Here is a 25,683-nt window from a genome sequence, read left to right on the forward strand (position 1 = left end):
GACATCGGGTGCTGTAGGTGTCATGGAGGGCAGGTAGTTTGCCCCTAGTGATGTGTTGTGCACCTTCTCCACTGCTGTCTCTTCGATGTGGATAGGAGGGCGCTCCCTCTGCTGTTTCCTGAAGTCCACGATCATCTCCTTTGTTTTGTTGACGTTGAGTGTGAGGTTATTTTCCTGACACCACACTCCGAGGGCCCTCACCTCCTCCCTATAGGCTGTCTCATTGTTGTTGGTAATCAAGCCAACTACTGTTGTGTCGTCTGCAAACTTGATGATTTGAGTTGGAGGCATGCATGGCCACGCAGTCATGGCTTAACAGGGAGTACAGCAGAGGGCTGAGAACGCACCCTTGTGGGACCCCAGTGTTGAGGATCAGCGAAGTGGAGATGTTGTTTCCTACCCTCACCACCTGGGGGTGGCCCGTCAGGAGGTCCACAACAAGTTGCACAGCGGGGCAGGGTTCAGACCCAGAGCCTCCAGCTTGATGATGAGCTTGGAGGGAACTATGGTGTTGAATGCTGAGCTGTAGTCAATGAACAGCATTCTTACAATAGGTATTCCTCTTATCCAGGTGGGATAGGGCAGTGTGATGGCGATTGCATCGTCTGTGGACCTGTTGGGGCGGTATGCAAACTGAAGTGGGTCTAGGGTGTCAGGTCAGGTTGAGGTGATTGTTTCTCAAAGCACTTCATGATGACTACGGGGCGGTAGTCATTTAGTTCAGTTATGTTTGCCTTCTTGGGTACAGGAACAATGGTGGCCATCTTGAAGCATGTGGGGACAACAGACTGGGATCGGGAGCGATTGAATATGTCTGTAAACACACCAGCCAGCTGGTCTGCGCCATGCTCTGAGGACTCGGCTTGGGATGCCGCCTGGGCCAGCAGCCCTGCGAGGGTTAACACGTTTAAATGTTTTACTCACGTCGGCCACGGAGAAGGAGGGGGGGTGGCGGCGCAGTCCTTGTTAGCGGGCCGCGACGGTGACACTGTATAATCCTCAAAGCGGGCAAAGAAGGTGTTTCGTTTTTCTGGAAGCGTGACGTCGGTGTCCGTGACGTGGCTGGTTTTATTTTTGTAGTCTGTGTTTTCCTGTAGACACTGCCTCATACGTCTCGTGTCTGAGCCGTTGAATTGCCACCTGGGGGCGGCCCGTCAGCGACCCTTACCATCTGGGGGCGGCCCGTCAAACGACCCTTACCATCTGGGGGCGGCCCGTCAGCAAGTCCAGGCTCCAGTTGCAGAGGGAGGTGTTTAGTCCCAGGGTCCTTAGCTTAGTGATGAGCGTTGTGGACGCTATGGTGTTGAACTCTGAGCTGTAGTCAATGAACAGCATTCTCACATAGGTGTTCCTTTTGTCCAGGTGGGAAAGGGCAGTGTGGAGTGCGATTGAGATTGCGTCATCTGTGGATCTGTTGGGGCGGTATGCAAATTGGAGTGGGTCTAGGGTGTCCGGGAGGATGCTGTTGATGTGAGCCATGACCAGCCTTTCAAAGAACTTCATGGCTACCGATGTGACTGCTACGGGGAAGTAATCCATTTAGGCAGGTTACCTTTTCCTTGGCCACAGGTCGACGGCCGAGTCACCACTAGTCGTGTCTAAGTGGGAGACACTGCGTAGGAGACACTGCGTAGGAGACACTGCGTAGGAGACACTGCGTAGGAGCCAACTGCTAGAGAGAAGATGGGCATGTGCAGGAGGTTCAGTCCCGTCCTGGGACACAAAGCACGTGTGGGGAAGACCGTGTAACGGCTGCCTGGTGGAACAGAATCTGTTCTGTGTTGACGTGGGCGAGAACCATGTGGGGATTGCCACAAGATGACCGTACTGTGGAACCTGGAAGCTCTGTCTCGTCTCGGCGTAGCAATCACGTGTGGGGATTGCCACAAGATGACCGTACTGTGGAACCTGGAAGCTCTGTCTCGTCTCGGCGTAGCAAGACACGTGTGGGGATTGCCACAAGATGACCGTACTGTGGAACCTGGAAGCTCTGTCTCGTCTCGGCGTAGCAATCACGTGTGGGGATTGCCACAAGATGACCGTACTGTGGAACCTGGAAGCTCTGTCTCGTCTCGGCGTAGCAAGACACGTGTGGGGATTGCCACAAGATGACCGTACTGTGGAACCTGGAAGCTCTGTCTCGTCTCGGCGTAGCAATCACGTGTGGGGATTGCCACAAGATGACCGTACTGTGGAACCTGGAAGCTCTGTCTCGTCTCGGCGTAGCAATCACGTGTGGGGATTGCCACAAGATGACCGTACTGTGGAACCTGGAAGCTCTGTCTCGTCTCGGCGTAGCAAGACACGTGTGGGGATTGCCACAAGATGACCGTACTGTGGAACCTGGAAGCTCTGTCTCGTCTCGGCGTAGCAATCACGTGTGGGGATTGCCACAAGATGACCGTACTGTGGAACCTGGAAGCTCTGTCTCGTCTCGGCGTAGCAAGACACGTGTGGGGATTGCCACAAGATGACCGTACTGTGGAACCTGGAAGCTCTGTCTCGTCTCGGCGTAGCAAGACACGTGTGGGGATTGCCACAAGATGACCGTACTGTGGAACCTGGAAGCTCTGTCTCGTCTCGGCGTAGCAAGACACGTGTGGGGATTGCCACAAGATGACCGTACTGTGGAACCTGGAAGCTCTGTCTCGTCTCGGCGTAGCAAGACACGTGTGGGGATTGCCACAAGATGACCGTACTGTGGAACCTGGAAGCTCTGTCTCGTCTCGGCGTAGCAAGACACGTGTGGGGATTGCCACAAGATGACCGTACTGTGGAACCTGGAAGCTCTGTCTCGTCTCGGCGTAGCAAGACACGGAATGCCATGTGATAGGGAAGGCCATAATGACTAAACGATAACAGGTTTTTAGAAATGTTTGCAAATGTATTAGAAATATCTTATTTACATCAGTATTCAGACCCTTTGCTATGAGACTCGAAATTGAGCTCAGGTGCATCCTGTTTCCATTGATCATCCTTGAGATGTTTCTACAACTTGATTGGAGTCCATCTGTGCTAAATTCAATTGATTGGACATGATTTGGAAGGGCACACACCTGTCTATATAAAGGTCACGCAGTTGACAGTGCATGTCAGAGCAAAAACCAAGCCATGAGGTCAAAGAAACTGTCTGTAAAGCTCTGAGACAGGATTGTGTCCAGGCACAGATCTTGGAAAGGGTACCAAAAATATTCTGCAGCATTGAAGGTCCCCAAGAACACAGTGGCCTCCATCATTCTTAAATGGAAGATGTTTGGAACCACCAAGACTCTTCCTTGAGCTGGCCGCCCGGCCAAACTGAGCAATCGGGGGAGAAGGGACTTGGTCAGGGAGGTGACCAAGAACCCAATGGTCACTCTGACAGAGCTACAGAGATGGGAGAACCTTCCAGAAGGACAACCATCTCTGCAGCACTCCACCAATCAGGCCGCTCCCCATCCAACCTGACAGAGCTTGAGAGGATCTGCAGAGAAGAATGGGAGAAACTCCCCAAATACAGGTGTGCCATGCTTGTAGCGTCATACCCAAGAAGACTCGAGGCTGTAATCGTTGCCAAAGATGCTTCAACGAAGTACTGAGTACTTAAGTATGTCATATTGAATTTTTTTGTTATTAATACATTTGCAAACATTTCCTGTTTTTGCTTTGTCATTATGGCGTATTGTGTGAAGATTTATGAGGAAAATAAACGATTTAATACATTTTAGTCTAAGGCTGTAACGTAACAATATGTGGAAAAAGCCAAGGGGTCTGAATACTTTCCGAATGCCACTGTATCTGGTATTGAATTGGTGAAAAGTGTTCAAAGCCTCTTTCGTTCTTTCTTTCTTTTTTTCTTTCTTTCTCTCCGCTTTCCTCCCCTCCTCACCCCACTGTCTTTCCTAATCTGTCTCTAACAGAAAAGGGAGGGATGAGGAGAATAAACAGAAGGAGAATAAAAAGGAGAAGACTGGAAGTCAAAGTGTACTGCTCTCTATTTCTAAGCATTATTACATCTGACAAGTGCTATCAGCGGTAGAACGGAGGAGATGAGAGGGTCTGTTATCACCCCTTTACACCCCCATCAACCTCCCCCTTTCTTCCTCCACAGCACTCTGTGTGTGTGTGTGTGTGTGTGTGTGTGTGTGTGTGTGTGTCTGTGTGTGTGTGTGTGTGTGTGTGTGTGTGTGTGTGTGTGTGGTGTGTGTGTGTGTGTGTGTGTGTGTGTGTTTTAGACCTTCTTAGCTGCTGAGAAGACTACCACATGTGACAGATATAAGACAGTGTATTAAACCCGAATATAGCCAGACCATATGTCAAACAGCTTAGCTTCCTGCAGGTGGGCCATACACAGCTAAACAGGTTACTGTACACTTCAGGGGAGAAGGAGTGGTAAGTGGATATACAGGAAGGGGGTACATGTTCCTATGCCAGGAATGTGTATTAGAGTTATGAGCTGCTGGGTGGAACCACTGTCATGGAACCACTCTGTCTCTAACTGGGGCAGTTGTCATGGAATCACTCACTCTCTCTCTCTGGGGCAGTTGTCATGGAATCACTCACTCTCTCTCTCTCTCTGGGGCAGTTGTCATGGAACCACTCTGTCTCTAACTGGGGCAGTTGTCATGGAATCACTCACTCTCTCTCTCTGGGGTAGTTGTCATGGAACCACTCTCTCTCTCTCTGGGGTAGTTGTCATGGAACCACTCTGTCTCTCTCTTTCTGGGGTAGTTGTCATGGAATCACTCTGTCTCTCTCTCTCTGGGGTAGTTGTCATGGAACCACTCTCTCTCTCTCTCTCTGGGGTAGTTGTCATGGAACCACTCTCTCTCTCTCTCTCTCTGGGGTAGTTGTCATGGAACCACTCTGTCTCTCTCTCTCTGGGGTAGTTGTCATGGAACCACTCTGTCTCTCTCTCTCTCTGGGGTAGTTGTCATGGAACCACTCTGTCTCTCTCTCTCTGGGGTAGTTGTCATGGAACCACTCTGTCTCTCTCTCTGGGGTAGTTGTCATGGAACCACTCTGTCTCTCTCTCTCTCTGGGGTAGTTGTCATTGAACCACTCTGTCTCTCTCTCTCTCTGGGGTAGTTGTCATGGAACCACTCTGTCTCTCTCTCTCTGGGGTAGTTGTCATGGAACCACTCTGTCTCTCTCTCTCTGGGGTAGTTGTCATGGAACCACTCTGTCTCTCTCTCTGGGGTAGTTGTCATGGAACCACTCTGTCTCTCTCTCTCTGGGGTAGTTGTCATGGAACCACTCTGTCTCTCTCTCTCTGGGGTAGTTGTCATGGAACCACTCTGTCTCTCTCTCTGGGGTAGTTGTCATTGAACCACTCTGTCTCTCTCTCTGGGGTAGTTGTCATGGAACCACTCTGTCTCTCTCTCTCTCTGGGGTAGTTGTCATGGAACCACTCTGTCTCTCTCTCTCTGGGGTAGTTGTCATGGAACCACTCTGTCTCTCTCTCTGGGGTAGTTGTCATGGAACCACTCTGTCTCTCTCTCTCTCTGGGGTAGTTGTCATTGAACCACTCTGTCTCTCTCTCTCTCTGGGGTAGTTGTCATGGAACCACTCTGTCTCTCTCTCTCTGGGGTAGTTGTCATGGAACCACTCTGTCTCTCTCTCTCTGGGGTAGTTGTCATGGAACCACTCTGTCTCTCTCTCTGGGGTAGTTGTCATGGAACCACTCTGTCTCTCTCTCTCTGGGGTAGTTGTCATGGAACCACTCTGTCTCTCTCTCTCTGGGGTAGTTGTCATGGAACCACTCTGTCTCTCTCTCTGGGGTAGTTGTCATTGAACCACTCTGTCTCTCTCTCTGGGGTAGTTGTCATGGAACCACTCTGTCTCTCTCTCTCTCTGGGGTAGTTGTCATGGAACCACTCTGTCTCTCTCTCTCTGGGGTAGTTGTCATGGAACCACTCTGTCTCTCTCTCTCTGGGGTAGTTGTCATGGAACCACTCTGTCTCTCTCTGGGGTAGTTGTCATGGAACCACTCTCTCTCTTTCTCTCTCTGGGGTAGTTGTCATGGAGCCACTCTCTCTCTCTCTCTCTTTGGGGTAGTTGTCATGGAACCACTCTCTCTCTCTCTCTCTCTGGGGTAGTTGTCATGGAACCACTCTCTCTCTCTCTCTCTCTCTGGGGTAGTTGTCATGGAACCACTCTCTCTCTCTGGGGTAGTTGTCATGGAACCACTCTCTCTCTCTGGGGTAGTTGTCATGGAACCACTCTCTCTCTCTGGGGTAGTTGTCATGGAACCACTCTGTCTCTCTCTCTCTGGGGTAGTTGTCATGGAACCACTCTCTCTCTCTGGGGTAGTTGTCATGGAACCACTCTCTCTCTTTCTCTCTCTGGGGTAGTTGTCATTGAACCACTCTGTCTCTCTCTCTCTGGGGTAGTTGTCATGGAACCACTCTCTCTCTCTCTCTGGGGTAGTTGTCATGGAACCACTCTGTCTCTCTCTCTGGGGTAGTTGTCATTGAACCACTCTGTCTCTCTCTCTCTCTGGGGTAGTTGTCATGGAACCACTCTCTCTCTCTCTCTCTCTGGGGTAGTTGTCATGGAACCACTCTCTCTCTCTCTCTCTCTGGGGTAGTTGTCATTGAACCACTCTGTCTCTCTCTCTCTCTGGGGTAGTTGTCAAAGAACCACTCTGTCTCTCTCTGGGGTAGTTGTCATTGAACCACTCTCTCTCTCTCTCTGGGGTAGTTGTCATGGAACCACTCTGTCTCTCTCTCTCTGGGGTAGTTGTCATGGAACCACTCTGTCTCTCTCTCTGGGGTAGTTGTCATTGAACCACTCTGTCTCTCTCTCTCTGGGGTAGTTGTCATTGAACCACTCTGTCTCTTTCTCTCTGGGGTAGTTGTCATTGAACCACTCTGTCTCTCTCTCTCTGGGGTAGTTGTCATGGAACCACTCTGTCTCTCTCTCTCTGGGGTAGTTGTCATGGAACCACTCTCTCTGGGGTAGTTGTCATGGAACCACTCTGTCTCTCTCTCTCTCTTGGGTAGTTGTCATGGAACCACTCTGTCTCTCTCTCTCTCTGGGGTAGTTGTCATGGAACCACTCTGTCTCTCTCTCTCTCTGGGGTAGTTGTCATGGAACCACTCTGTCTCTCTCTCTCTCTGGGGTAGTTGTCATGGAACCACTCTGTCTCTCTCTCTCTGGGGTAGTTGTCATGGAACCACTCTGTCTCTCTCTCTGGGGTAGTTGTCATGGAACCACTCTGTCTCTCTCTCTCTGGGGTAGTTGTCATTGAACCACTCTGTCTCTCTCTCTCTGGGGTAGTTGTCATGGAACCACTCTGTCTCTCTCTCTGGGGTAGTTGTCATTGAACCACTCTGTCTCTCTCTCTCTCTGGGGTAGTTGTCATGGAACCACTCTCTCTCTCTCTCTCTCTGGGGTAGTTGTCATGGAACCACTCTCTCTCTCTCTCTCTCTCTGGGGTAGTTGTCATTGAACCACTCTGTCTCTCTCTCTCTCTGGGGTAGTTGTCAAAGAACCACTCTGTCTCTCTCTGGGGTAGTTGTCATTGAACCACTCTCTCTCTCTCTCTGGGGTAGTTGTCATGGAACCACTCTGTCTCTCTCTCTCTGGGGTAGTTGTCATGGAACCACTCTGTCTCTCTCTCTGGGGTAGTTGTCATTGAACCACTCTGTCTCTCTCTCTCTGGGGTAGTTGTCATTGAACCACTCTGTCTCTTTCTCTCTGGGGTAGTTGTCATTGAACCACTCTGTCTCTCTCTCTCTGGGGTAGTTGTCATGGAACCACTCTGTCTCTCTCTCTCTGGGGTAGTTGTCATGGAACCACTCTCTCTGGGGTAGTTGTCATGGAACCTCTCTCTCTCTCTCTCTCTTGGGTAGTTGTCATGGAACCACTCTGTCTCTCTCTCTCTCTGGGGTAGTTGTCATGGAACCACTCTGTCTCTCTCTCTCTCTGGGGTAGTTGTCATGGAACCACTCTGTCTCTCTCTCTCTGGGGTAGTTGTCATGGAACCACTCTGTCTCTCTCTCTCTCTGGGGTAGTTGTCATGGAACCACTCTGTCTCTCTCTCTCTGGGGTAGTTGTCATGGAACCACTCTGTCTCTCTCTCTGGGGTAGTTGTCATGGAACCACTCTGTCTCTCTCTCTCTGGGGTAGTTGTCATTGAACCACTCTGTCTCTCTCTCTCTGGGGTAGTTGTCATGGAACCACTCTCTCTGGGGTAGTTGTCATGGAACCACTCTCTCTCTCTCTCTCTCTCTGGGGTAGTTGTCATGGAACCACTCTCTCTCTCTCTCTCTCTCTGGTGTAGTTGTCATGGAACCACTCTGTCTCTCTCTCTCTCTGGGGTAGTTGTCATGGAACCACTCTGTCTCTCTCTCTCTGGGGTAGTTGTCATGGAACCACTCTGTCTCTCTCTCTCTCTGGGGTAGTTGTCATGGAACCAGTCTGTCTCTCTCTCTCTGGGGTAGTTGTCATGGAACCACTCTGTCTCTCTCTCTGGGGTAGTTGTCATGGAACCACTCTGTCTCTCTCTCTCTCTGGGGTAGTTGTCATGGAACCACTCTGTCTCTCTCTCTCTCTGGGGTAGTTGTCATGGAACCACTCTGTCTCTCTCTCTCTGGGGTAGTTGTCATGGAACCACTCTGTCTCTCTCTCTCTGGGGTAGTTGTCATTGAACCACTCTGTCTCTTTCTCTTGCCTTGTCTGAGCCAGGACAAACTATAGGGTAGAAGCCTTGGCCCCAATCAATCTCCTTAATGCTGGGTGTCAAGCATAGAGGCATCATCAGTCTCAGGCTTTAAGGTTACAGTTTAGCATTGTTGAATTACAAAACAACAATAATAAATAGGTTAAAGCTTACCCGGGAAGACAGAGAAAAACAAAAAACCCTCAATCTGTGTTTATTTTGTGTCTTTAAAGAACGAGTTTCTCTTACCGTAGACATACAGTAGGTACTCAGCGCTGCTGGTGCCCAGGTGGTTTGAGGCCTCACAGCGGTACGTTCCGTTATCTGTTTTGTTCAGGGTGGTGAAGGTGAGCTCTCTTCCCTCTACGATCATACGCTCCACATCTGGTAGTTCTCCTCCATCCTTAGTCCACATCACAGGGTCTGGCCTGGCGGGGGGGGGGGGGAAGAGAGGTCAGGACAGACACACCTCAGACATTGCCTTGTAGGGTTCATACGTTCTTAACGGATATGTGTGTGTGTGTGTGTGTGTGTTGACTTACGATGGGTTTCCTTTGGAGACACACTCCAGCTTCAGGTACTGACCCTCCTGAGGGAACGTCAACGAATTGGTGATCGCCACACGAGGAGCATCTAGAGAGAGAGGGAGGTTAAGAACGTAGGTGTGTGTGTGTGTGTGTGTATATGTGTGTATATGTGAGATACTCACAGTGCACCTCCAGTACTTCAGTAGCCTGCTGTGGTGTCTGTAACAAGGCTACGTGGTCTACTTTACAGGTGTACGCTGCCCCATCATCGTCCCTGTCTACTAGCAGCTGTAGAGAACTGGTCACTGTGAACGTCTTTCCGCTGGCATTCACCTCCTTGGCACCTGGCGGGTCAAAACATCAACATGGTCACAGGTTTGAATCCTGGGCCTCCTGCTCAGGAAACCAACATACGTGACTATTAGAGGAGAGTTACTCTCTCTTGGGGTCAAAGGGTGACACTGGTTTTTAAGTCGCAGGCAGAGCTACCTCATCACGATTAGCGTCGAGTCCGTCATAAACAATCATAATTCGGTGATGCCATTTGATTTCTCCGTAAAGCATTGCGGTACTATCTCAAAGTAGACATTCACGGATGGATTCTTATTCAGTTTTCATGCTTTAGGCAGATCGCTCAGGATGGACCGTTTTTTTTTTTTTTTATGGACGTTTGTCCATGTCCTGAAGACGTGGGGAAATACCTTCAACACCGGCCTCTAGGGGCAGCAGTGAGTACTATTACCGTCCGGTAGGCTTGGGTTCAGCTGTGGTTTTGTGGACTTGGATGATGGATGGGTGTAATCCCAAGGTCACGTGTTCAATCCCAGTGGTAGACATTCACATTTCAAAACATTTTAACCCTTACCCTCACCTTAACCCTTACGTCAACCTTTACTTTAACCCTCACCTTAACCCTTACCTTAACCCTAACCCTTACCTTAACCCTCACCTTAACCCTTACCTTAACCCTAACCCTTACCTTAACCCTTACCTTAACCCTTACGTCAACCCTTACCTTAACCCTCACCTTAACCCTTACCCTAACCTTTACCTTAACCCTCACCTTAACCCTTACCCTAACCTTTACCTTAACCCTCACCTTAACCCTTACCCTAACCTTTACCTTAACCCTCACCTTAACCCTTACCTTAACCCTTACCTTAACCCCTACCTTAACCCTTACCTTAACCCTTACCTTAACCCTTACCTTAACCCTTACCCTTACCTTAACCCTTACGTCAACCCTAACCTTTACCCTTACCTTAACCCTTACCTTAACCCTTACCTTAACCCTCACCTTAACCCTCACCTTAACCCTTACCTTAACCCTTACCTTAACCCTTACCTTAACCCTTACCTTAACCCTTACCTTAACCTTAACCCTCACCTTAACCCTCACCTTAACCCTTACCTTAACCCTCACCTTAACCCTTACCTTAACCCTTACCTTAACCCTTACCTTAACCCTCACCTTAACCCTCACCTTAACCCTCACCTTAACCCTTACCTTAACCCTCACCTTAACCCTTACCTTAACCCTTACCTTAACCCTCACCTTAACCCTTACGTTAACCCTTACCTTAACCCTTACCTTAACCCTTACCCTTACCTTAACCCTTACCTTAACCCTTACCCTTACCTTAACCCATACCTTAACCCTTACCCTTACCTTAACCCTTACGTCAACCCTAACCCTTACCCTTACCTTAACCCTTACGTCAACCCTAACCCTTACCCTTACCTTAACCCTTACGTCAACCCTAACCCTTACCCTTACCTTAACCTTAACCCTTACCTTAACCCTTACCCTTACCTTAACCCTTACCTTAACCCTTACCTTAACCCTTACCTTAACCCTTACCTTAACCCTAACCTTAACCCTAACCTTAACCCTTACCTTAACCCTTACCTTAACCCTTACCTTAACCCTTACCTTAACACTTACCTTAACCCTTACCTTAACCCTTACCCTTACCTTAACCCTTACGTCAACCCTAACCTTAACCCTTACCTTAACCCTTACCTTAACCCTCACCTTAACCCTTACCTTAACCCTAACCTTTAACCCTTACCTTAACCCTTACCTTAACCCTTACCTTAACCCTTACCTTAACCCTTACCTTAACCCTTACCTTAACCCTTACATTAACCCTTACCTTAACCTTAACCCTCACCTTAACCCTTACCTTTACCCTAACCTTTAACCCTAACCTTTAACCCTTACCTTTACCCTTACCTTAACCCTTACATTAACCCTTACCTTAACCTTAACCCTCACCTTAACCCTTACCTTTACCCTTACCTTAACCCTAACCTTTACCCTTACCTTAACCTTAACCCTCACCTTAACCCTTACCTTTACCCTTACCTTAACCCTAACCTTTACCCTTACTTTAACCTTTACCCTAACCCTTACCTTAACCTTAACCCTCACCTTAACCCTTACCTTAACCCTTACATTAACCCTTACCTTAACCTTAACCCTCACCTTAACCCTTACCTTTACCCTAACCTTTAACCCTAACCTTTAACCCTTACCTTTACCCTTACCTTAACCCTTACATTAACCCTTACCTTAACCTTAACCCTTACCTTTACCCTTACCTTAACCCTAACCTTAACCCTTACCTTTACCCTTACCTTAACCCTTACATTAACCCTTACCTTTACCCTTACCTTAACCCTCACCTTAACCCTTACCTTTACCCTTACCTTAACCCTAACCTTTACCCTTACTTTAACCTTTACCTTTACCCTTACCTTAACCCTAACCTTTACCCTCACCTTAACCCTTACCTTTACCCTTACCTTTACCCTTACCTTAACCCTAACCTTTACCCTTACTTTAACCTTTACCCTAACCCTTACCTTAACCTTAACCCTCACCTTAACCCTTACCTTAACCCTTACATTAACCCTTACCTTAACCTTAACCCTCACCTTAACCCTTACCTTTACCCTAACCTTTAACCCTAACCTTTAACCCTTACCTTAACCCTTACATTAACCCTTACCTTAACCTTAACCCTTACCTTTACCCTAACCTTTAACCCTAACCTTTAACCCTTACCTTAACCCTTACATTAACCCTTACCTTTACCTTAACCCTTACCTTAACCCTTACCTTACCTTAACCTTAACCCTAACCCTAACCCTTACCCTAACCCTTACCTTTACCCTTACCTTTAACCCTTACCTTTAACCCTTACCGTAACCCATTCAGAATGAATGCCTAAACGTAAAGTTGAACCTTTAACATTGAAAATTTGACGTTTGAAGCAACTTTGACATTTGACGTTTAGAGAAAAGTGCAAAAACATCCAATTCTGAAGTGAGACTGTGAGAGATTGTTGTCAGACAACCACAGACTGAAACTGGCCCAAAGCGCTCAGACACGGAAAAACACACAGCAACTCCCTGTCCTCTCCGTGGTGAAACTCTGAAAACATTCAACTGACAGCTCCCCAAACACACAACACAATGCGATGGGATGTGTGTGTATGTGTGTGAATCAGGGAAGTGTGTGTGTATATGTGTGTGTATATGTGAATCAGGGAAGTGTGTGTGTATATGTGTGTGTATATGTGAATCAGGGAAGTGTGTGTAATATTGATTTTCTTTCTGTTGTTCCTAAACAGACTATGGTTGAACAGACACTTCCAAAAGTTGTCTTAAAGTCGGACAGAGAATTTGCTATTTTGTTCTCTCTCTGTCTCTCTGTCTCTCTCTCTCTCTCTCTCTCGCTCTCTCGCTCTCTCGCTCTCTCGCTCTCGTTCTCGCTCTCTTTCTCTCTCGTTCTCGCTCTCCCTTTCTTTCTCTCTCTCCCTTTCTTTCTCTTTCTTTCTCTCTCTCTTTCTCTATCCCTCTCTTTCTCTCTCTCTCTTTCTCTCTCTCTCTTTCTCTCTCTCTCTCTCGGTCTCTCTTTCTCCCTTTCTCTCTTTCTTTCTGTCTCTCTCATTCTTTCTCTTTCCTCACTCATACGTCAACAAACTGTCTTTATAGACTTATCCAAGGTACTATTGTCTACTGTGTGTGTTTTCACAGTGCTGTAAACAGGCTTTTGAGCAAATCCTCAGTGACGTGTGAATCTCACACACACTCACACACACACACATACATACAATCACACACTCACACACAATCACACACACACACACACACATACAATCACACACAAGCCATCCCCCTCACATGTTTAGTAATGAATGTTCTGCCTGAGCAGTGGTACAGATGTAGGATCTTAATTTGATCCCTCTGTTGCAGGAGACTTTTGTAAGTGTATTTGAGCAGTGGTGTAGTTGAAGGTAAACGCAACACAAGGAAAATGCACTTAAAAATATAGAGAACGTTACTTTTTCCACGGCGACCGACGATCACAGTTTTCTATGTCTTCAACACTGCATCACTGTAGCTGCTGTTTTGTCATTTCCACTTAGACATTTCTCTACTCCATTTCTTTTTCCCGTATGAAAAATGTGTCAACCCCTTCAAAAAATGTCCTTCAATTCTAATTATCATCCCCTTTTCACCTGAAGTTTGAGATGAATTTCTTTGGTAATGAAGAGATGGAGTGGAGAAGAGGAGGAGAGATGGGGGGGTGGAAGTACATGACACCCCACTGACAGGCCATACTGTACACCATATGCATACCCCCTGAGGACAGAGGGATAGGATGGCATAATGAATGGATGGGAGGGAGGGCTGGGGATTAACTCAGAGAAGAAGTGAAAGAGGGATGGGGTCGACTTGGGGGGAGAGAGACACAGAGAGAGACACACAGAGAGACGGACACAGAGACAGACAGACGGACACAGAGACAGACAGACGGACACAGAGACAGACAGACGGACACAGAGACAGACAGACGGACACAGAGACAGACAGACGGACACAGAGACAGAGACAGACCGCCACAGAGACAGAGACAGACCGCCACAGAGACAGAGACAGACCGCCACAGAGACAGAGACAGACCGCCACAGAGACAGAGACAGACCGCCACAGAGACAGAGACAGACCGCCACAGAGACAGAGACAGACCGCCACAGAGACAGAGACAGACAGACCGCCACAGAGACAGAGACAGACAGACCGACACCGAGACAGAGACAGACAGACCGACACAGAGACAGAGACAGACAGACCGACAGAGAGACAGACCGACACAGAGACAGACCGAGACAGTTCAGGTATAATTGCTCAGAGAAAATAACCCCCCCTCCCCTCCAAGCCAGCCCCCAGACTAAGCCCAATCCTGTCCTATGTAAATGAGGATTGTGGCTGCATTATCAATGTGACTCTGTTCCCCATATAGAGCACTATGATCAGAGTCCTATATCAATTCAATTCAAGGGGCTTTATATCTCTGACTATAATGAGCAAGCCCACTACCATAACGCCAGCTGGCTCTGAGAGTTAGGATCTGACTTTGTACAAACCTCCCGCTGGTGTCCTAACTTTTGATTGAACGCTTCTCTCTCTCTCTCTCTCTCTCTCTCTCTCTCTCTCTCTCTCTCTCTCTCTCTCTCTCTCTCTCTCTCTCTCTCTCTCTCTCTCTCTCTCTCTCTCTCTCTCTCTCTCTCTCTCTCTCTCTCTCTCTCTCTCTCTCTCAGCCAATTGTATCCTCTCTCTCCTCTGTCCAGTCATTGCTAACACAGCAGAGCTGTCAATTACCTGGTCTCCAGGGGGAGGAGGGCTCTGAGCTGAAACAGGAAGTGACTGAGCATGCAGAACAGATGATTTAGAGAAGCAAATGGGCAAGAGAGAGGGAGGAGAGCGGGAGGTGGGGGAAGGAGAGAGGAGAGAGGGAGGTGGGGAGAGGAGAGAGAGAGGTGGGGGAAGGAGAGAGGAGAGAGGGAGGTGGAGGGAGGAGAGGAGAGAGGGAGGTGGGGGAAGGAGAGAGGGAGGTGGGGGAAGGAGAGAGGGAGGTGGGGGGAATGGAAGGAGAGAGGAGAGAGGAGAGAAGGAGGAGAGAGGGAGGTGGGGCGGAATGGACGGAGGGAGGAGAGGAGAGAGGGAGGTGGGGGGAATGGAGGGAGGAGAGGAGAGGAGAGAGGGAGGTGGGGGGAATGGACGGAGGGAGGAGAGGAGAGGGAGGAGAGAGGGAGGTGGGGGGAATGGACGGAGGGAGGAGAGGAGAGAGAGAGGAGAGCGGGAGGTGGGGGGAATGGACGGAGGGAGGAGAGGAGAGGGAGGAGAGAGGGAGGTGGGGGGAATGGACGGAGGGAGGAGATAGGGAGGTGGGGGCAGGGGAGAGGAGAGAGGGAGGTGGGGGAAGGAGAGAGGAGAGAGGGAGGTGGAGGGAGGAGAGGAGAGAGGGAGGTGGGGGAAGGAGAGAGGGAGGTGGGGGAAGGAGAGAGGGAGGTGGAGGGAGGAGAGAGGGAGGTGGGGGGAATGGAAGGAGAGAGGAGAGAGGAGAGAAGGAGGAGAGAGGGAGGTGGGGCGGAATGGACGGAGGGAGGAGAGGAGAGAGGGAGATGGGGGGAATGGAGGGAGGAGAGGAGAGGAGAGAGGGAGGTGGGGGGAATGGACGGAGGGAGGAGAGGAGAGAGGGAGGTGGGGGGAATGGACGGAGGGAGGAGAGGAGAGAGAGGAGAGCGGGAGGTGGGCGGAATGGACGGAGGGAGGAGAGGAGAGGGAGGAGAGGAGAGGGAGGAGAGGAGAGAGGGAGGTGGGGGGAATGGACGGAGGGAGGAGATAGGGAGGTGGGGGCAGGAGAGAGGAGAGAGGGAGGTGGGGGGAATGGACGGAGGGAGGAGAGGAGAGGGAGAGAGGGAGGTGGGGGGAGTAAACAATTCATTCAGTATACACAGCCAGTCATTCTGTCAGACAGTTAGTCGGCCATTCAATCAGCCATTCTGCCAGTCTCACTGTCGGCCATTCTGCCAGTCTCACTGTCGGCCATTCTGCCAGTCTGACTGTCGGCCATTCTGCCAGTCTGACTGTCGGCCATTCTGCCAGTCTGACTGTCGGCCATTCTGCCAGTCTCACTGTCGGCCATTCTGCCAGTCTCACTGTCGGCCATTCTGCCAGTCTGACTGTCGGCTATTCTGCCAGTCTCACTGTCGGCCATTCTGCCAGTCTGACTGTCGGCCATTCTGCCAGTCTCACTGTCGGCCATTCTGCCAGTCTGACTGTCGGCCATTCTGCCAGTCTCACTGTCGGCCATTCTGCCAGTCTCACTGTCGGCCATTCTGCCAGTCTGACTGTCGGCCATTCTGCCAGTCTCACTGTCGGCCATTCTGCCAGTCTGACTGTCGGCCATTCTGCCAGTCTGACTGTCGGCCATTCTGCCAGTCTCACTGTCGGCCATTCTGCCAGTCTGACTGTCGGCCATTCTGCCAGTCTCACTGTCGGCCATTCTGCCAGTCTCACTGTCGGCCATTCTGCCAGTCTCACTGTCGGCCATTCTGCCAGTCTCACTGTCGGCCATTCTGCCAGTCTCACTGTCGGCCATTCTGCCAGTCTGACTGTCGGCCATTCTGCCAGTCTGACTGTCGGCCATTCTGCCAGTCTCACTGTCGGCCATTCTGCCAGTCTCACTGTCGGCCATTCTGCCAGTCTCACTGTCGGCCATTCTGCCAGTCTGACATTCTGCCAGTCTCACTGTCAGCCATTCTGCCAGTCATTCAGTCAGCTAGTCATCTATTCAGTCAGTGTGTCAGTCAGTCAGTCAGCCAACCAGCCAGCCAGCCAGTGTGTGTGTCTATTTGTTTGTGTTTGTGTGCCGTTCACACACTAGCGCTTTCTGAAGCTTTTTACCAGCGAGAGAGAGGAGAAGAGAAGAGAAGAGAAGAGAAGAGAAGAGAAGAGAAGAGAAGAGAAGAGAAGAGAAGAGAAGAGAAGAGAAGAGAAGAGAAGAGAAGAGAAGAGGAGAGGAGAGGAGAGGAGAGGAGAGGAGAGGAGAGGAGAGGAGAGGAGAGGAGAGGAGAGGAGAGGAGAGGAGAGGAGAGGAGAGATGCCAAACAAAAACACAAACAATTAAATTGAAATAAGAAAACAACCCTTCTGTCGTTCTTCTTCATGTATGAGACCTCTGCTGTGTCACAGCGGGCTCAATGTATGTGTGCTCGTGCGTGCGCGCATGTGTGTGTGCTTTTCTTCAGACTAAGTTAACTTTTCACCAACCATGCCAGCCTATTGAATCCAAACATATTCCATGTAAATATAGAACTACAGTCAATTTGATCTTCTGTAAACAAAAATGAACTTTTCAGATAAATTGCTTTGTTTATTGATTATTGTTTTATTATACAGGTAACCAACATTAGCTGTTTATCTTCCAAAGTATAGAAGTAAGAAACATCATTTTGTCAGCAGAATTAGTTATCAAAAAGCAGATGTGTTTTGTCTGTGATACTGTGGCGTTATCTTCAATGTACATTTCCAGAGAGGGCTCGGCCCTTCCAGAGAGGGCTCGGCCCTTCCAGAGAGGGCTCGGCCCTTCCAGAGAGGGCTCGGCCCTTCCAGAGAGGGCTCGGCCCTTCCAGAGAGGGCTCGGCTCGGCCGTTCCAGAGAAGGCTCGGCTCGGCCGTTCCAGAGAGGGCTCGGCCAATCCAGAGAGGGCTCGGCCCTTCCAGAGAGGGCTCGGCCCTTCCAGAGAGGGCTCGGCCCTTCCAGAGAGGGCTCGGCGAATCCAGAAAGGGCTCGGCCCTTCCAGAGAGGGCTCGGCCCTTCCAGAGAGGGCTCGGCCAATCCAGAGAGGGCTCGGCCCTTCCAGAGAGGGCCCGGCCCTTCCAGAGAGGGCCCGGCCCTTCCAGAGAGGGCCCGGCCCTTCCAGAGAGGGCCCGGCCCTTCCAGAGAGGGCCCGGCCCTTCCAGAGAGGGCCCGGCCATTCCAGAGAGGGCTCGGCCCTTCCAGAGAGGGCCCGGCCCTTCCAGAGAGGGCCCGGCCAATCCAGAGAGGGCCCGGCCAATCCAGAGAGGGCCCGGCCCTTCCAGAGAGGGCCCGGCCCTTCCAGAGAGGGCCCGGCCCTTCCAGAGAGGGCCCGGCCCTTCCAGAGAGGGCCCGGCCCTTCCAGAGAGGGCCCGGCCAATCCAGAGAGGGCCCGGCCCTCCCAGAGAGGGCCCGGCCCTTTCAGAGAGGGCTCGGCCAATCCAGAGATGGCTCGGCCCTTCCAGAGAGGGCTCGGCCCTTCCAGAGAGGGCTCGGCCCTTCCAGAGAGGGCTCGGCCAATCCAGAGAGGGCTCGGCCATTCCAGAGAGGGCTCGGCCCTTCCAGAGAGGGCTCGGCCCTTCCAGAGGGGGCTCGGCCCTTCCAGAGAGGGCTCGGCCCTTCCAGAGAGGGCTCGGCCCTTCCAGAGAGGGCTCGGCCCTTCCAGAGAGGGCTCGGCCGTTCTAGAAAAGACAGCTGATAGATGCTATTACACACAGAGACACACAGACACACATACACTGCTGATGCAGCTGCTGTGAGCCAGTCATCCCTCATAGTTTTATTTCCTATTTTATTACACAGAGAGTCCGTCCCAAATGGTAGATTATTCCCTATATAGTATACTATCAGACACTCCAAACATCAATCACACAAGCTGGCTGGAATAGTCCCGTTTACACTGGTGATGATAAACATCCTCTCCTCTCCTCTCGTCTCGTCTCGTCTCGTCTCGTCTCCCCAGGCTGTGCCAGCAGCTACCAGACATCCTAAATGAGTTCTGGTTGGTATATACAATAGTATCAACTGGTATTTCCTTTACAGGAGTCAGGTTCAGCGCTGTACAGTACATTTCCTTCCCGTTTTTCAGTTGCTGTCATTTCTAGACTGTTCTAGAGGGAAACCGCAGTTGTGTCCAGACCAGCTTGACCAGCTAAACAATGCTGGTCAGACCAGCTAAACCATGTTGGTCAGACCAGCTTGACCAGCTAGACCATGCTGGTCAGACCAGCTTGACCAGCTAGACCATGTTGGTCAGACCAGCTTGACCAGCTAGACCATGTTGGTCAGACCAGCTAAACCATGTTGGTCAGACCAGCTTGACCAGCTAAACAATGCTGGTCAGACCAGCTAAACCATGTTGGTCAGACCAGCTTGACCTGCTAAACCATGCTGGTCAGACCAGCTTGACCAGCTAAACCATGCTGGTCAGACCAGCTAAACCATGTTGGTCAGACCAGCTTGACCTGCTAAACCATGCTGGTCAGACCAGCTTGACCAGCTAAACCATGCTGGTCAGACCAGCTTGACCAGCTAAACCATGAGGGTCAGACCAGCTTGACCAGCTAAACCATGCTGGTCAGACCAGCTTGACCAGCTAAACCATGCTGGTCAGACCAGCTTGACCAGCTAAACCATGAGGGTCAGACCAGCTTGACCAGCTAAACCATGCTGGTCAGACCAGCTTGACCAGCTAAACCATGAGGGTCAGACCAGCTTGACCAGCTAAACCATGAGGGTCATACCAGCTTGACCAGCTAAACCATGTTGGTCAGACCAGCTAAACCATGAGGGTCATACCAGCTTGACCAGCTAGACCATGTTGGTCAAACCAGCTTGACCAGCTAAACCATGAGGGTCAAACCAGCTTGACCAGCTAAACCATGAGGGTCAAACCAGCTTGACCAGCTAAACCATGAGGGTCAAACCAGCTTGACCAGCTAAACCATGAGGGTCAAACCAGCTTGACCAGCTAAACCATGAGGGTCAGACCAGCTTGACCATGGGTTGAACCAGGGTTCTATACTAACTTGTTCAGTTGGTGGCACCAGCAAAGAAAGGAGATTTTAAATAAAGTACCGTATGTTATTTTTTCAGCTAAATCCTCTAGAGGGCAGAATTTGAGAAAAATGATACTTGACAGCAAAAACGATACCGCCAACAAACCAAACAAAAAGAAAGCGTGGAGTACGACTGTGATTTCCCACAGTTTGTCTCAGGTTTTCACTCTCAAAATCCCACTTTGTAATAGAAAATTATAACAATGGTCCACAACAATCCCTACGTCACATCGGGTGGAATCGTTTTTAATTCAGGTGCAGCACCAGCCAGACAGTCGTGTTCGGCTAACGGTGTTTTCTCGTAGCGCAATTGTGATGGGAGTTTTCTAAAAACAAAATGGCCGCTGGATTGATGCAAATAGTTATGATTCTGCCAGGTAGGTATAGTCTACTTTGTAGATATCTTTTATTTGCCTCTTCATCTACCCGGAGATGTTTAGGCTCTCATTAGCATCGCTAACGGCTACACAAAGTGGTAGACATGTAGGCCCTAAGCACAGCGCACACGGCAGGGATCCACATTCAGGGCTACATTTGCCAGCGGCACGGAAAGCTACTGGTTCCGAATGAAAACAAATCCTGGTCTGGGTCAAGATATGACAGGAAATGATGCGTGCATTATTCAAATAGCAGGTGATTTTATATTTCATTTGTGGGCTGAGCTAGCAGCCTATTTTAGGGTTCATACCGACATTGGCAAGTCAATATTCAAGGTCTTTCAAGGGACTTCATTGACATTTTCAATATCCTACATTTTATATTTAATTGTTGTAATAGCCTATAGGAAGAAAATAAATCCCCCCAAAATGAATTACCACTAAGAACAATGCATTGTTTATAGGCTTTACACAATTGTATTACGCATTGAAATTCACATTGTTTTTACATATTAAAACAGGTCAGATTTGCCTGACTAAATAGACAGCATGCTTCTGACACAAACACAATAATGAAGTCTGTCCATGTGGTAGTAGTCAGTCTGTCCATGTGGTAGTTAGTCAGTCTGTCCATGTGGTAGCTAGTCAGTCTGTCCATGTGGTAGTTAGTCAGTCTGTCCATGTGGTAGTTAGTCAGTCTGTCCACGTGGTAGCTAGTCAGTCTGTCCACGTGGTAGCTAGTCAGTCTGTCCATGTGGTAGCTAGTCAGTCTGTCCACGTGGTAGCTAGTCAGTCTGTCCATGTGGTAGTTAGTCAGTCTGTCCACGTGGTAGCTAGTCAGTCTGTCCATGTGGTAGTAGTCAGTCTGTCCACGGGGTAGCTAGTCAGTCTGTCCATGTGGTAGTAGTCAGTCTGTCCACGTGGTAGCTAGTCAGTCTGTCCATGTGGTAGCTAGTCAGTCTGTCCACGTGGTAGTAGTCAGTCTGTCCATGTGGTAGCTAGTCAGTCTGTCCACGTGGTAGTAGTCAGTCTGTCCACGTGGTAGCTAGTCAGTCTGTCCATGTGGTAGTTAGTCAGTCTGTCCATGTGGTAGCTAGTCAGTCTGTCCATGTGGTAGTTAGTCAGTCTGTCCATGTGGTAGTTAGTCAGTCTGTCCACGTGGTAGCTAGTCAGTCTGTCCACGTGGTAGCTAGTCAGTCTGTCCATGTGGTAGCTAGTCAGTCTGTCCACGTGGTAGCTAGTCAGTCTGTCCATGTGGTAGTTAGTCAGTCTGTCCACGTGGTAGCTAGTCAGTCTGTCCATGTGGTAGTAGTCAGTCTGTCCACGGGGTAGCTAGTCAGTCTGTCCATGTGGTAGTAGTCAGTCTGTCCACGTGGTAGCTAGTCAGTCTGTCCATGTGGTAGCTAGTCAGTCTGTCCACGTGGTAGTAGTCAGTCTGTCCATGTGGTAGCTAGTCAGTCTGTCCACGTGGTAGTAGTCAGTCTGTCCACGTGGTAGCTAGTCAGTCTGTCCATGTGGTAGTTAGTCAGTCTGTCCATGTGGTAGCTAGTCAGTCTGTCCATGTGGTAGCTAGTCAGTCTGTCCATGTGGTAGCTAGTCAGTCTGTCCATGTGGTAGCTAGTCAGTCTGTCCATGTGGTAGCTAGTCAGTCTGTCCATGTGGTAGCTAGTCAGTCTGTCCATGTGGTAGCTAGTCAGTCTGTCCATGTGGTAGCTAGTCAGTCTGTCCATGTGGTAGCTAGTCAGTCTGTCCATGTGGTAGCTAGTCAGTCTGTCCATGTGGTAGCTAGTCAGTCTGTCCATGTGGTAGCTAGTCAGTCTGTCCATGTGGTAGCTAGTCAGTCTGTCCATGTGGTAGCTAGTCAGTCTGTCCATGTGGTAGTTAGTCAGTCTGTCCATGTGGTAGCTAGTCAGTCTGTCCATGTGGTAGTTAGTCAGTCTGTCCACGTGGTAGCTAGTCAGTCTGTCCACGTGGTAGCTAGTCAGTCTGTCCACGTGGTAGCTAGTCAGTCTGTCCACGTGGTAGCTAGTCAGTCTGTCCACGTGGTAGCTAGTGAGTCTGTCCACGTGGTAGCTAGTGAGTCTGTCCACGTGGTAGCTAGTCAGTCTGTCCATGTGGTAGCTAGTCAGTCTGTCCATGTGGTAGCTAGTCAGTCTGTCCATGTGAGCTGTTGAAGAGTTATTGATGGGTAACGGTATCATGTTTTAAAATGAGAAAGCGACCAAAAACTGGGTTCCTTTTTGTAACGGAACGCTTAGTATGGAAAACCAAGTTTGAAGCCAACATTCGACATCTTACTCATAATAACGTCACATGGTTTTACCTCAACAACCACAATAGACTGGTGCAATTACCCTTAGATTGAAAAGGCGGGAAAACAAACATAACCTCTCATAAAAACAGATCAGAAATGAAATTAGAGAATAATTCTATTGGATCAGCAGAACGGCAAAGTGGGCTGCCATAACCAAGGACTTTTCAAGAATCAAATAGCCTAGAGGAAATGTCAACATTTTCAAGGTAAAATATTCCATGATGTCTGGTTGTGCATCGCCAAGACTTTGGAACGTTTTAAATACCCATTCTTGCCATAGCATTTACTAGTAGATAGCAAAATCTTTCCTAATGCCTTCCTCCACACAACAACCAGCAGTTGGAGAGCTGCGTGCTATCTCTGCCTAACAGATTAAGTGTGCAGCTCACGTGTAGTAAATAGTCAACATAAAGAACAACGAGCTTCGGGAATCCATCCGTTTTTCTTTTTGTTGTTGTTGTATCAATTATATAGGCTAGATTAAAAATAACATTATTATACACAAAAATTCACTGGCCCAAGTGGGACAGGGATAATTGACTGGTCTGGACGGTCTCCAAAACGTCCTCTGGATGTGGAGCCCTGACCCACACAGACAGAGGCCTTCCCGTCTCCTCTCCTCTCCTCTCCCTCTCCCTCTCCCTCTCCCTCTCCCTCTCCTCTTCCTCTTCCTCTTCCTCTCCTCCCCTCTCCTCTCCTCTCCTCTCCTCTCCTCTCCTCTCCTCTCCTCTCCTCTCCTCTCCTCTCCTCTCCTCTCCTCTCCCTCTCCCTCTCCCTCTCCCTCTCCCTCTCCCTCTCCCTCTCCCTCTCCCGTGCCGTTGTGGCCACTCCAGAAAGGTGGTTTATTTTTTGGTCGTTTACTTTTTGAATAAATCCTGATAATTTTTTTTTTTTTTTTTTAAAGAAGCAAACTGTGAACCAAAAAACTAACGTCACCAGGCACATTTGTTTCACTGGCACCCACCCTTGCGGCCAATTAAAAATGTTTAAAAAAACTGTTGCAAATGTGTGTGTGATTTGTGTGCGTGTGTATTTATCGAGGTTGTCTCACAGTCTGCACAGTGTGAGCGCAATGTTGAGCTGAGCTGATGACATCTCAAAAGCCATCGATCAAAGTGACTCATCCTGCCATTAAACACACACACGCACACACACGCACACACACACCTTTCCCTGCACTCTTAAAAAATGCTGGGGTTAAAAGGAACCAAATTTGGGTAAATATTTTACAGAACACAGGTTAGGTTATTTTGACCCACCAGTTGGGTTGCTTTAATAACCCAACATGTTGTATTATTGGGATTACCCAAACAGATGGCTCATTTAACCATCAGTTGGGTTGCTTTAATAACCCAACATGTTGTATTATTGGGATTACCCAAACACATGGCTCATTTTACCATCAGTCGGGGGTATTATTCACCTTCATGCTGGGTTGACCTACACGCTTCGAAATAAGGGTACGGTTAGGGTACAGTTACACTATTGCTTCTTGGGGTACAATTTAAAAAAAAATACACAATTTACTTTCAGTTCGGTACTTAAGGGTACATGTGCAGATACAGATATAATAGTACTTCTTTTTAAGCCAATATTTTGGATATAAAAAGGTACAATCATCTCAGTCTCAAAAAAGTGGTGCGGTGTGATGGTACATTTCCGTTTCCCAGAGTACAAACGTATTCTTTGTACCTTCAGTACTCCCCACACAAGGGACAATGATCCATTTCTGCCACTTAAAAGTGTCACTCCCTGATCTGTTTCACCTGTTCCTGTGATTGTCTCCATCCCCTCCAGTTGTCGTTGATTTTTCCCCAGTGTATTTATCCCTGTGTTTCCTGTCTCTCTGTACCAGTGTATTTATCCCTGTGTTTCCTGTCTCTCTGTACCAGTGTATTTATCCCTGTGTTTCCTGTCTCTCTGTACCAGTGTATTTATCCCTGTGTTTCCTGTCTCTCTGTACCAGTGTATTTATCCCTGTGTTTCCTGTCTCTCTGTGCCAGTGTATTTATCCCTGTGTTTCCTGTCTCTCTGTACCAGTGTATTTATCCCTGTGTTTCTTGTCTCTCTGTACCAGTGTATTTATCCCTGTGTTTCCTGTCTCTTGTACCAGTGTATTTATCCCTGTGTTTCCTGTCTCTCTGTACCAGTGTATTTATCCCTGTGTTTCCTGTCTCTCTGTACCAGTGTATTTATCCCTGTGTTTCCTGTCTCTCTGTACCAGTGTATTTATCCCTGTGTTTCCTGTCTCTCTGTACCAGTGTATTTATCCCTGTGTCTCCTGTCTCTCTGTACCAGTGTATTTATCCCTGTGTTTCCTGTCTCTCTGTACCAGTGTATTTATCCCTGTGTTTCCTGTCTCTCTGTGCCAGTTCTTCTTGTATGTTTTTTTCCTCCCAAGTCAACCAGCGTGTTTTTCCCGTTCTCCTTTTGCTATTCTCCTTCGACTAGTCATCCCGGTTTTGACCCTTGCCTGTTTCTGGACTCTGTACCCGCCTGCCTGACCATTCTGCCTGCCTTGACCACGAGCCTGTCTGCCACTTTGTACCTCCTGGACTCCGATCTGGTTTTGACCTTTTTGCCTGTCTATGATCATTCTCTTGCCTTCCTCTTTTGGATTAATAAACATTGTAAGACTCCAACCATCTGCCTCCTGTGTCTGCTTCTGGGTCTCGTCTTGTGTCTTGATAAAAAGAAAGCTACAGCTGTGTTGGCACCCTAAAAGGGCATATTTTTTTTTTTTTACCATAATCCTAATCATTATCATATTTCCCAGCATGCTCTACTGCAGGTTACGTTTGTAGAATTGATTTTAATATCTGTTTTTGCATGTACAGCACATTGACTGGTTGATGAATCGTATGCTACACAAAGATAAATAACATACATTTCCTAAACCAATCCAATCAGTTAGATTTTATGCACCCGATATTGAAATGGTTGTACCAGTTTAAATGGTTTAAGTAGTCACCTTACAATCGTCCTAACCCTGACGGTCATTCTGAATGTGGGTTGCGGGTGAATAAAATTCCAATTGTTGGATATCCTAACTCTGGATGGATTCCAATAAAAATTACAAATCGCTTTGCTAACCAGCATAATGTGATTT

General features: G+C 48.9%; 1 protein-coding gene across 1 annotated transcript in view; it reads right to left on the reverse strand.

The window, feature by feature from the left end:
* Positions 1 to 25,683, reverse strand: part of LOC120021172 (cell adhesion molecule 2-like) — a 660,300-nt gene that overhangs the window by 81,438 nt on the left and 553,179 nt on the right. Inside the window, exons 6-8 of the mRNA XM_038964810.1 lie at positions 9,354 to 9,515; positions 9,187 to 9,277; positions 8,894 to 9,072 (exon numbers count right to left, since the gene is read on the reverse strand). Of these exons, the coding sequence (XP_038820738.1) occupies positions 8,894 to 9,072; positions 9,187 to 9,277; positions 9,354 to 9,515 (432 nt within the window). The remainder of the gene's footprint in view (positions 1 to 8,893; positions 9,073 to 9,186; positions 9,278 to 9,353; positions 9,516 to 25,683) is intronic.

The sequence above is a fragment of the Salvelinus namaycush genome, chromosome 26 (assembly GCF_016432855.1).
Source record: "Salvelinus namaycush isolate Seneca chromosome 26, SaNama_1.0, whole genome shotgun sequence".
Lineage (NCBI taxonomy): Eukaryota > Metazoa > Chordata > Actinopteri > Salmoniformes > Salmonidae > Salvelinus > Salvelinus namaycush.